Source organism: Camellia sinensis, chromosome 1 (genome assembly GCF_055761805.1).
Source record: "Camellia sinensis isolate YWXY chromosome 1, ASM5576180v1, whole genome shotgun sequence".
NCBI lineage: Eukaryota > Viridiplantae > Streptophyta > Magnoliopsida > Ericales > Theaceae > Camellia > Camellia sinensis.
In genome coordinates, this window is record NC_138961.1 from 25,425,976 (window position 1) to 25,439,333 (window position 13,358).

Sequence of the window (13,358 nt, forward strand, 5' to 3'; positions counted from 1 at the left end):
AACATAAGACATAATTAAAATAATAACATAACTAAAGAAAAAAATTGAACGTAACTAAAAAAAATAAAATAACATAATTAAAAGTGTATATAATATATCCTTTTTTAAAAAGGTATATATTAGAATTTTTAATAACTTCAATATTCAAACACTCTAATTTAAGTGGGTTTTGTGAAACAATAACACTAAAGTAATGTAGGGTAACGTTTACATTTTTGGTTTATATTTACAATTTTTTTATAAATTAGTTTTTATTTATTTTTAGAAAAACATAAATTACAAATACATTTGGATTGAACAAAATGTTTGAAAAAAATTTAAAAACATAAACAAAAAAATATGTTTGTTCAGGCAAAAAATATTTATATTTATCTTTTTATTATTTATGACAATGAGATCATACACATTATAATTGAAAAAAAAATTTGTTAGTCAAATTTTTAAATTTCTGTTTAAAAATCAACGTAAACTCATTTTTTGAATTTACGTTTTTTTCCAAATTTATAAATTGAGACAACCATTTATAAACCCAAAAAATTTATCAAACAAGTTTTTATGACAATTTTTAATTTTTTTATAAATATAAACTGAAAACTGAAAATGAAATGATTAGGTAGCGTTTGGTAACGTTTACATTTTTAGTTTATGTTTACAATTTTTTTATAAATTGGTTTTTGTTTATTTTTAGAAAAACATAAACTACAAACGCGTTTAGTTTGAACAAAATGTTTGAAAATTTTTAAAAACATAAAAAAAATATGTTTGTTTAGGCCTAAAATATTTATATTTATTTGTTATTATTTATGACAATGGGATCATACACATTATAATTGAAAAAAATTGATTAAAAAAATTAATTGGGAAAAAAAATTGAAAAATGATAATTGGGAAAAAACTAATTGAAAAAAATTAATTTGGAAAAAAATTAATTGCAAAAAAAAGAATTGAAAAAAAAAGAATTGGAAAAAAAATAATTGAAAACAATTATTTGGGAAAAAAAAGTATTTGAAAAAAACAATAATTGAAAAAAAAATTCGTTAGTCAAAATTTTAAATTTCTGTTTAAAAACCAATGTAAACTCATTTTTTGAGTTTACGTTTTTTTCTCGAATTTATAAACTGAGGCAACCATTTATAAACCAAAAAAATTATCAAAGATGTTTTTATGATAGCTTTTTAAAATTTTTATAAATATAAACTGAAAACTGAAAACGAAATGATTACCAAACAAGTAGTTACCAAACAGGCCTTAAGATTTTTAGGTTGCTTTTGGTAGAATTTTATAAATATGATTTGAGAATAGAGTTGTATTTTGAGTTTGTGAGTTTTGGAATTATAATTTAAGTGTAAAAAATTTGTTTGGTGAAAGAGTTTTGAACTGAGTTGGGAATTTTTGATGTAACATATGATATTTGATATAAAAATTTATAACTCATAACTAAACACACAACTCAAAATTCTATTAAAACTCATAAAAAAATTTAAAAATTCAGAAAATATTTTTTATTGAATATATAAAAATTAACATGTATCAATTGCACAGGAAAAAAAAATTTAAATAAATAAATAAATTACACTGTTCTGGTCAACTGGCTAGACGACTAGTGGAACGTCCGGTGAGACGACTAATAGTCCAAATTTTTCTCGCCTCCGATAGCATTTTCAAAAGTGAGTGTGAAATTAGTTTTTAAAAATCCTAAACAAACATTATGTTCAAATGAAGTTCTGGAACTAACTTTCCAGAGTTTCACCAGACAGAGCCTTAAATTTTTTCGTCATATTTTATTTATCTCATTCGAGAATAACATAACTTCCTCTGTTTGGGAAGAGGCTTTTTGGGTGTTTTTTTGCTAAAATAGCCACAACAGATAAAATAGGCTATTTTAGCCACAACAAACAAAACATTACATCCAATCCATAATCATTACACTCTGCTCTCACAAAAAAAGTGAAAAAAACTAAAAAGTCCTTTCCAAACCAAGCTTTTTAGCCCAGACTAAAATAATCAGAAAAGCCAAAAAGCCAACACACTTTTCAAACGGAGGCTTAAGCGAAGATCTAAACTAATTTATCTATTTATTTAAGTTAAATTGTGCGGAATGATAAAAAAATAGATAAAAAAATATAACCCTAAGCATTGAATTTATAATTTTATTAATTTAAATCATAATTTTTTGATTTATTGTCAATATAAATTATTTATTTATTTTTGTTAAGTAAAAGTAATAGAAAAGTAAATATTTTAATCATTAAATTCAATAAAATGAGTATTTTAGACATTTTATGTTATTAAACTCAATAAAATGAGTATTTTAGACATTTTATGTATATTTATTTTGAGTTTAATTATTAAAATATTTATTTCAATCTATTTTAGTTACGGAAATAGATGAATAATTTGGATTAAAAATAAATAAAAAGTAGGATTTAAATTAAAAATATTAAAAATTAGGGTTTTATTTTGTTATACCTCAAACCCTAGTGTTTTTTTATTGTCCAATATTTTTAATTTGATTTGATTTTTAGAATTCATTTCCAAATTGTTTTTACAAAAAATATTAAAATTAATTTGATAAAAAAATAAAAAATACTTATCATGTTTATATAATTTTATGTTTTAAAAATATATTATTAATATTTATTTTTGTCAGATGAATTTTTATTTTTTTAAAAACAATTATAAAAAAGAATTTTTTTAAAATCTCTAATATTAATATTTTATAAAATAAATAACACATAATATTTTTATAATGTTAAAATAGTTAATAAATACTTTCACAGAAAAAATTTGATACAGAAACTTCAGTCTGACATGGGAAAATTAATTTTTATGAAAAAATTCATCTGATTTACAGAGAAATTTTAAAAATTTTCCGGTATAATTACACAATTTTTTTATCAAGTATGTTTCACTAATTTTCCTTTTTAAAAAATAGTTTCGAAACCAAACATGACCTAGCGGACCACAGAGAGATCACACAAGGATCAGAAACCCTAGATACGAAAATTTGCATCTACACATTCTCGGCAAGGCAATGCTATCGATCACACGAATTGCTAATCATTGTTGGCTTCATCGTCCTCTCTTCACTCTCTCCAATCGCCCAAGCATAACCAAGCTCAAATTATCCACATTCACTTCAGTCGAGGTTCACTCTATCTCTAACTGTAGAATCAAAATTTTATCGACAATTTTTTCTGTTTGGCTTCAGTGAAATTGCAGGGAAATAGAAGAAACTAAAATTGGTTTTTACATATTGTTATGCCTCTCAGAGGCCTTCCTTCCATTCTGTAAAAAAAAAAAATTCAACTGCCAAATTGTTGGATTTTGTTTTTCTGGTTTGAAATTTATTGGGTTGTGGTTTAAATTGAATGTTTTAGTTGGTGGATTTTGTTGTTCTGGTTTGAAATTTGTTGGGTTGTGGCTTAAATTGATTTAATGTTTTAGTTCTTAAGCTAAAAAAGCTGCACTGCTGAATCATTGTCTCAGGTTTCATGTTCTTCAGATGAAGAGTGTGATAATTTTCTGCCGTGGTTGGAGCGTAAGGCCGGGACGAAGATTTCGTCAGTGCTTTCGATTGGAAAATCAGCTTATGGCAGGTTTTAGGATTGCTCTTCCAACTTCCCTTCTCCCCACAATGGTTTCATCATTGAACCTGTAAAGCCATATTTAAGCAATTAGTTATTATGAGCATTTTTCATGGTGATTGTTGTTCTAAAATGTTGCTTTTCTGTTATGAAGTTTAATCTTCTTAAAGTCACAGCCAGTTCAGCATCTTAGCAACTCCATTTGGCACACCAACAGTAATAAATGACCCCAAGTCTTTGCTCCACCTAAGACTTCAAATGGTGATGTGGCTTTGGCAGGAACCTCAGCATGACATGCTATGTAGTTTATACCTTTTTGGCAAAAAGAAATTATTCGTGTAAAAAATAATAGAATAATAAATTTGGCATATCGGGTGGAGAGCTTTCTTGTAAGAAATGTCAAATTGGCATATGCCAATTTGCCACCCAAGCCTTCAATAAAGTTTGATATATCAAAATTTGAAGGTTTGGGTGGAGATGCTCATTTTTAAAATCAAGGCTCTTGAAAGAAAGTATTTGATTTGATTTAGAATTCAATGCCCATTTGGCAACTTGGTTTTTTAGTGGATTTTTTATAAAGTGAAAAAAGTTAAGTGTATTTGGAATGATTTTTTTAGTTGAACAAATAGTTGTGAGGGAAAAAGTGATTGATTGATGTGTATGATGTGATATTTTGGCTTTTCTGTTTTTTGACTTTTTAAGCCAAAAATCTACAAACCAAACAGGTCTCTCATTCTAATTTAAAATTGATATCCATAAGTTTTTCCTTGTGCACAAAATCTCCAGTACCCCGGCTGTGCACAAAATCAAAGTGTGACTAACAATTAGGTGCCTTCTTTTTTCCTTTGGCTTTGTTGTTAGTGTGACAATCCCTCATGTTTCATCACAATAAACTTGTGGTGTGGAAAACGTTGGAAAATATGTGTATTATTTTGGGCTTCTTGTGTTGACTGTAGGTCATTGTTAGCTTCAAAGTCAATAGAACCTGGGGATTGCATGTTAAAAGTTCCTTACAACGTGGTATGGTATTCTCAACTAATATTTCCATATGTGCATCTAATTGCGTCAAGCATTGCGATCTGTAGTGAACACTTCTTTTCATGTTAATGTAGCAAATAGCACCAGATAATCTCCTCCCAGAAATTAATTCCTTGTTACCTAACGAAGTTAGCAATGTTGCAAAGCTTGCTATAGTAATTATAGTTGAGCAAAAAATGGGTCAGGTACAATTTTGTTTTTTCCAATATTTTTATGAATAAGATGTGCAAGTATTATTGATAGTTGTGCATATTTGACATATTCTCACAGATTTTGTCTGTGCATGGGCTTGTGTTGCCATTTTATAATTATAGGGCGTCTTTTGATGAGCTGAATGATTTGTTCTTTTCCGCTTTGTTCTTTTGTGCAGCACTCTGAATGGGCCCCTTTTATGAGCCGTCTTCCGCAGCATGGAGAGTTGCATAACACGGTAAAATGTTTTGTTCTTGTTGTGAATAAGTCACGATCACGTACATTTCATTTAGTCAGTCAAATTTTGAGTATTGTTGGTGGTGTAATACGCACTAGTGGCACGCTCTTTGGGGCTAGAGAATTATATGTTTGTGTTTGAGTAAATGGATGAAACTCAGCAATGAGAGAACACTGGGAATGATTTTTTTACCGTCTTTAGTTGCTTTTAGTTCTGTGTTTCATGATTAGTCAGATCAACTGCTACGTAGCCCTTCTTGTGCTGGGGTACCCGGTACCGTCTTGGAAATTAAAAATTTCGAAGCTGGAGAAGTACCTGGTCTTGCGTTGATATGAAGCTACTTATAGTCTGAGGTGAATGAAAATGTGGCTGTGGTGCATTAGTTGCTAGGCACGAGGCCTGCGTTAAAATGAACATTTAGGTCTGGTAGATTGATTTTTCCATGAGGGTGGACCCTTGGAGCAGCCGAGCAGCAACGAGGTTGCTCCATAGTCCGTTGAAATCTTGGCATCACAACTTCTAAACACGGAAACAACCTATTCTCATGTAGTTGTAAGGTTGCATACTTCTGAACCTCCTCGGACTTGTAGTGGCCGGAGTCTCGTGCATTGGGTTGCCCTTTTTTCTTTTTCTTTTCCTTTCAGATTGGTCTTTCCAGATTTATGATGGATGGTGGGGTTGGTCGTATAAATCTGTTCTGTAACTCCTCAAGCAGACAGAATTATACCTGAAGGAGTCTAATATATGTTGGAATTTTTTTTCTAAAAGTTGTCAACACTATTATTTAACACTTAAAATACATAAATTTTTACATGATACGTGCTCCCACGTTTTCAGTGTACACTGACATTAGCGTTCTGGCAACCTCTATTGGTTGATGCTTTGGCACTAGCAAAAATGAATTCTGCTTAGCATTTCAGTTGATGTTCTTTTGTATGATTGACAAGAATCATCTAGTTTTAGACAATATGTTTCTTCTTCTTCATTATTAAACCAAATTTTTATGATTCACATTTTATTTCATTAGTTGAACTTGTATGTGATGAATTAGCTATAAGCATTTTATGGAGGGCGCAAGATCTTGTAGCATGTTTAGATGAGTGCTGTTGGATTCATTGTAGATATTCTGGAGCGAAAGGGAGTTGGACATGATTCGACAAAGCTCAGTATATCAGGAAACAATTAAAAAAAATGTGCAGATTGAAAAGAATTTTTTGGCAGTTAAACCAGTAAGCACTTGTTATTTTGGTTAATTGATAAGTTTAATTACTAATTTTTTCCCCACTCCATATGCATCCAATTGGTGGTGTACGTACTGAGGCTTCAATGCTGTTGGCAATGCATTGCAATTCATGTACACTCTTTCTATCAACTCTACTTCTAACTTATAACAGAATAATTGAGCTGATCCGGCAGATCTTATTTATCACATTTCATATTACTACTATGATGCAATCTTGTACACTGCTAATGCCTGGAGATCTTCATATGCTTTATTATATAAACAGCCTTCTTTGTTGATTTCAGGCTTTTGATCACTTCCCTGAATTTTTTGATGGCATTACATTTGATGATTTTCGGCATGCATATGCTTTAGGTACAAAATTTCATTCAAAATATTTACTAACCATGATTTTTCTATCCTGCAGTAAATTAATGTGATAAATTCATTTGACTCCCATATTCGAGCCATAGAGCTTCTTTCCACATGTTTTGTGTGTTCAGTTGAGTTTCATTGGTAGTGTTTTAATTTTTCATCATATGGTTTGGTTTTTTATGCATAAATTTCACAATGAGTTTGTGTCAGTGGGCAATAGGATACTTTGAATGTGAATATTTGTTTTATGCTGAAATTTAAAATTTATATCTGTGCTGTTAAAGTTTGTTCAGAATGAAATTAAACTTTGGATTTAATAATGTTTAATAATGTGCATACTTTTGTCATCTTAGTTCTCTGTTTACAAATTCTTCAAGAAAGAAAGAAAAATTTTTGTTTACTCATTTGCAGTTATTGTGTGGATTATGATTTCTTGACTTATTTTGATGGGTTCACTATGGACATTTCAGTTGAATCTCGGGCATGGAGAAGCACAAGGGGTGTATCTCTGGTATGCTATTAATATGATGCTGCTCTCATTTATGTTTGTTTCACATCTATGTCAAGGATAATTGTTTTTTTTTTTTTGGGTGCAAGTTCCTGATCTTAATATTGTTTGATTAGTAAAATGTTACATAGATTCCATTTGCAGATTTTTTAAATCATGATGGTGCCGCGGAGGAAGTTGTATTGAGTGATGAAGACAAAAAACTCTCAGAGGTGTGTCCAACCACCCTCCTCCATATTATTGCCTTTCTGCAACTCAACGAGTGGGCATCGAATGCTTTCTGTTTGATTTGCCTTGCACCATTATAGTTTTCATATAGTTAAATTGTTTGCGTCATTCTTGCACCACGAATTCATTTTCTACTAGTATTGTGCATTTGTAAACCCAGTTTAGAGTGTAACTCAGTTTGTCTTTATGTGATTGGTTTTCCTTCAAATTATGTTATCAACATATCTGAAAACAATGCTGAATTGTTATCAGCATATCTGAAACAAGTGTTTAAAGTTTGAGGACAGTCATTTCATGCAAATAAAGCTAAAGATAAGGTCTCTCCTAAAGAACTCCCAATTGAAACAAAGCACTGGTTAATGCCCCTTCTATAAATTAAAAGGCTCAATGTCAGTCTATTTTGTACATTTCTAGTTTGTTCTATTGAAAGTTCACTTTGATTCTTATTCTAATTGTATGTATTTAACTTTGCAGGTTATTGCCGATCGTAATTATTCCCCTGGTGATCAGGTAATGCCATATTAGTAGATTAGTTTCTCTTCTCATATCTAAATGATGTATCTTCTTTCAATAGATTTTTTATTATTTTATTTTTATTTTTTATTAAATTTTTATTTATTTATTTATTTATTTATAGCTTTTAGTTCTCCATATGTTAAAACTTGAGCTATTTGTTTTTTGATGATGCAAAATTGTCGTTTGGAACATATAGGGGCTCGTGTTGGTGAAACTGCTCGTCAAGAAGTATCATACATATGGTTCTCTTGGTCAAAATTTTGGTGTTATGTGATTATATCTTTATTTTGTTAGCGTCCCTGGGTTCGAGTCCCCCTACATATGTGGTTTGTACCACTGTCATAAAAATATCCTAATTTTGTTAGGAAATTTTTGTCCTTGCCTTAAGACAATAAAATCTAAATTGTTATGGTTCGCTGAGTATAATTGTTAAATCAGCCAAAAAGTGCGGGAAAAAAAAATATAGTCTGGTTGTTTCAGAGGTAGCCTTAAAAATGAAAAAAATTACTCAGCTTGAGATGGGTTTTTAACATCTTTGATATGAGTTATTGCACCTTGCAGCTTACTTGTGTGAGAGAGAGAGAGAGGGTCTTAACTATTGAGTATAATAGATTTAAAATTCATGTTTCATAATAGGAGGATTCTATCTATATTTGTTTCTTTTGTTACCATCCTCTCTAGTGATGTCTTCTAAGGCTGTGAATTCTGTGGTTCTATAGTTTTCCTTCTGAGATCTGATTAATGTATGCCCATAATTTTCTTCAGGTTTTGATAAGATATGGAAAATTTTCAAATGCCACTCTTCTGTTGGACTTTGGGTTTACACTTTCCTACAACATTTATGATGAGGTTAGTCTCAGGTTTTAAATTGAAAAGGTGCATCATGGTAAAGTTTTATATGAGATAACATCGTAGTGTAGCTTAAATAGTGCTTTTTTAAAGTATTCTTGTCAGTTGACGATCAAAATATATGATATTCTGTCCAATAACTCGGTTAATATTCAAATAATAGGAACCATCATGCCTTGCACTAAATTAAAAGGGGGAATAAACAAAAAAAGAGTAAAAAATCTTCCGTAGGAATTATGTATAGAGCGATGTTTATTTTTCTGGCCAAATGTAGGGTTATCTATTACAAATTGTGACCTTTTTGTTTTGCAAATGACATGAGTTACTCTCAGGTTCGGATTCAGGTCAATATACCTCGTCATGATCCTCTCTGTGCAAAAAAGTTGGAACTCCTACATGTACATTGTACACCAGCCATTGAAGATGTCAACGGCTTCAGCTCTTCTCAGGATTCCTTCACAATCAAGTTGGTTCTTATTCATGGAATCTAATACCTTAAGCCAGGATACAATTGAATATTAAATCTAGTACTGCGCTTTCTGTACTATCTTGAATTAAGATGGAAACAAGTATATAGAAAATAACAATCTTTGAAAAATTAAGGGAAGACGTAACTTTTTTTGTCATAAAGAAAAGAAAGAAAGGGTTACTGACAAGTGTATAGAACACTCTCCTACACCTAAGCCCAAATTTAATATATGCAATGGTAAAATGGCTGCTTTAGGGCTGAATATATTGAGTTTTACCAGAAGCTAATAAATAATTAGCTTATGCGAGTTACAAAAGGGTAGAGTTTTAGGGCTGTAGTTAATCAAGAAAGAAGAGGAGTTTAGGGTTGGTCTGGGTGCTGTGAACTGTGCTGAGAACAATAAACTTGCTAGTTAGTTTTTTTTTTTTTTTTTGCAAGCTAGGGTTGACAGATGGGAGAGGGAAAAGTTCTTTGCCAGGAGAATTTTCTCTATACAAAGACAAATAGTAAATTGGAATACTAGACAAGACCGATTAAACCAAGGTAAATCTCCCCCTTCAGAGATAAATGTTTTTCTCTAACTTCCAATCTTTTCCAATTCCAGAGAGGATCCTCAACATCCTTCAATGGTGAAGTCTCAATGGAACAACCCAACTACCTTGCTAACATGTACAACCTATCTTGCTTAACTCTCCACCCTTTCCCACAATATCACTCTTTTTTGTGTTAACCAAACCTTAAGCCCAAGGTTTTAAAAAGCGGCCTCAACCGTTACGTAACGCCGTTATGTAACGGTTGTGGTGGTTATCGCCACCCGTTACTAGGGGTGAGCATGGTCTGGATTGGACCGGATTGGGATAAAACCAGGACCAATTCGTTATCTACGGTTCCTGAAAAATCGGAACCAATCCGATCTGTTTAAATCTTGGAACCAATCCGAACCAATCCATTTCAACACGGATTGGATCGGTTTAGGACCACGGATTCACATAATTAAATAACAAATATATATATATATATATAACACTTTAATTTTATAAAAATATAAATATTGTGCTATATTAGTTCTACAATAGCAACATGTTTTTCTATAATAGCGACATAATGTTCTAGAATTCAAACAATCATAAAAAAAGTGGTTTCACCATAAGTATTTAGACCATTACAAATTAAAACTAAAAACTAAAAAACAAAAGTAATAAAAGAAGATATTATACGAGGTTTAGGTTTGAGTTTAGATTTTATATAGAATGAGAGAAGATACTATGGGGGCGGATGTATAATAAAAATATAGACTATTTGTATACGGTCCGGATCGGTTCCAATCCGGAACCGTGGGGTTCAATTCGGAACCAATCCGTGGACTACGCATTTTTAATTCTTCAATCCGGAACTGAACCACGGATTCAAAAAATTAATCCAAACCTATCGGATTGGATTGGACTGGATCGGATTACGAATTTTACGGATTTCTTGCTCACCCCTACTCGCTACGGCCGCTTTTGCAGTGTGATTGAAATTCATAGGTGTGTCGGCTGTAGCGGCTGCCGTAGCAGTCGTAAAGGTGCCGTAACAGCCGTAATGGCCTGTTACGCGCCGTTACGTAATGGTTTCGAACTACTTCTTTCGAAAAAACACAAAAAAAAAGCTGAAAATGGGGGAAGAGGGATAGAGAGAGAAAATGGAAGATGGAGGAGCAAGGGATAGAGAGAGAAAAGAGGAAAGATGAAGAGCATGTTATTGATTTGTTGAAACTGTAAGATTTATGCTATTCTATTCATATGTTATTACTCAACCATTTTGTTTGTGTGTGTCTATCTATATGTTGTTTAATAATAATAATAATAATAATAATAATAATAATAAGTGTGGTCATTATCTATTTGGATTGATTAAAATATATATATATATATATTTAGGCTCCTATTTATTCTTACTTTTGTCATTATTTATTTTATATATAATATTTAGTGATTGATTTTTTTGTATAATATAAAGTCATTAATTATTAAAATAAAAAATAATAAACTCAGTTTATAGTGATTTAAAAATATAAAATATATTGTATCTTACTTAAAAATTTACAAAAATTGATCAATATTTATTTTAAAACCCAATAAATATGATCATGGAAAAAAAAAATATATGCGTATCGGAAAGTTTTTTTCAAATTGTGCAAAAAATAAAGAAATTCACGGTTCCGATTATCGCAACCATTACGCTACGGTCTTTACACCCGGCAACCGCACCACCGCCACCGTTACGGTGACCGCAACCATTTTTTAGAACCTTGCTTAGACCCTAAGACCAACCCACCCCCTAAGAAGAGAACGAATTAACCAATTTATCCTCCTCACCCAAAGAGAAAAATATGGTATCGAACCCAAATTATACTATTATTTTTAGTGCACTTTAAAATTTGTCCTTAATATTACACTGATGCCTCCTTATTTTTCTTTTTTGAGATTGTGAAGTTCACTTTGACTTAAATTATTGGTTGAAGCTTTATGAGCTACCTACTATAGACTGTCCTTGTATGTGCATGAGTCAATGCTTTAACTAAATGGGAACTTGGCTTCGAAATAAATTTGTTAATATCTACTTCTATTTCTGATAACTTAATTACCATACAGGGAAGTGAGGTCTGCAAAAGGGAAAGGGAGGGGATTTCCGCAATCTCTTCGTGCATTTGCTCGTGTTTTATGTTCCACTTCTTCTCAAGGTTCAGATTGTGCTATTCTCTTTGAAATTTATACTGTTTGGAAGATCGAAATTCTTTTAAACAATTTCTGTTTGCAAATTATTTTTGTTTCTACGTTTTTGATTTACCAGCAAAAATTAATAATTTTTTATTGATTTTAAATGTCCAGAGTTAAGTGATTTGGCCATGGAAGCTGTGCAAAATGATGGCAGGCTGGCTCGATATCCTTTGAAGAATAAAACCAGAGAGATGGAAGCGCATTGGTTCTTGCTTTCAAAGATTACTCGTTTAGTTGAGGAACATAATGTGTCTATTAAGGTAACCATGCACACATCGTTACAAACTACATGTAAAAGAATGTTTTACCACCACTTTCCTTATTGCTTCATAATTATTTTGTGCAACTAATTTTGGTGCCTCAAAATGACAATTGATATTGACGTTAGAGCTTTTGCATGCACTCTTATTTGTCAAAAAGTGCTTTCTAAAAAAAAAAAAAAAAACTGTGGATCATCTCTGCCCATCTGTGGGTGTCATTTGGTCTTGAATGGATAACAAGAAGTACCGATGATTAGAATGAGTATGCTAAGTTTCTTTGTCAACTTGTTACATGGCCTAAGATTGCTTGTCTTGCTTGTTTGTTAACAGTCATTGGAGCCTTCTAGTTCTCCCTTCATGTTTCAAAAATTTGCTCTGAGGAAACAAATGGCTCGAGATCTCCTTGCTGGCGAGCTTCGTGTCCTTAAATCTGCTTCTGAATGGCTGAAGAACTACTGCACAACATTATCAAAATTGTAGAGGGATGCATAATTCTTCTGATTTGAAGAATGCAAGAGCTGTTCAAGAAGATGGATATGGGCATCCATCTGGAACCGATGCACATCAGCATTTGAAATCAGCCAAGCTGTCAGATCATGGCATGACCTAACATTGAAGCAACAGCCATACCAATGCTGCATTAATTTTTACGGTTGTGGGTTTGGAGGGCATCAGTTGCAAAGTAAAAGATGAGCCCAAAAGCAATTTTGGGAATTAAATGGTGGTGTTTGTTTGCTGCCCCTAATGTCAGCATTGTATGTTGTGACATTCTTAAAATTATTGTTTCACTAGCAGCCGGGCACACGCGATGCATGTGCAAACTCGTTTAAAGTTATAATATGAAATTGACATTTTTTTAAATAATGTACATATATATCATCATATGCAATGTAACATTTGATATTAATACATTTTATATTTGATAAATAAAATATATATATATATATATATATATATTAAAATATGTACAAATCTTTATAAAGAAAGGCATACACGAAATTAAGGAAACAAACAAATCAATTTTTTGGAAACATAATAAACCCACAAACACAAATTTTGATAAAAAGAAGAAGAATAAAAGTCATTTTTTTTTTTTTTCTATAACTTTATAACATAA

The 13,358-nt window shown here is 31.4% G+C and overlaps 1 protein-coding gene across 6 annotated transcripts; it reads left to right on the forward strand.

Annotated features, from left to right (window-relative positions):
- Positions 1-2,910: 2,910 nt before the first annotated feature.
- LOC114323269 (SET domain-containing protein) lies at positions 2,911-13,102 on the forward strand. Of its 6 annotated transcripts, none has more exons than XM_028270831.2 (15): positions 2,911-3,148; positions 3,490-3,599; positions 4,544-4,607; positions 4,700-4,810; positions 4,996-5,055; positions 6,177-6,284; positions 6,583-6,652; positions 7,123-7,163; positions 7,292-7,372; positions 7,863-7,898; positions 8,670-8,753; positions 9,086-9,219; positions 11,856-11,944; positions 12,093-12,241; positions 12,572-13,102. In XM_028270831.2, the coding sequence occupies exons 1-15, from the start codon at positions 3,035-3,037 to the stop codon at positions 12,719-12,721; spliced, it is 1,401 nt and encodes a 466-aa protein (XP_028126632.2). In that variant the 5' UTR covers positions 2,911-3,034; the 3' UTR covers positions 12,722-13,102. The 6 variants fall into 6 exon arrangements, with proteins under 6 accessions (XP_028126632.2, XP_028126634.2, XP_028126635.2 ...); XM_028270832.2 differs by having other exon boundaries at positions 2,952-3,148; positions 3,490-3,657; XM_028270833.2 differs by lacking the exon at positions 6,177-6,284.
- Positions 13,103-13,358: the final 256 nt, after the last annotated feature.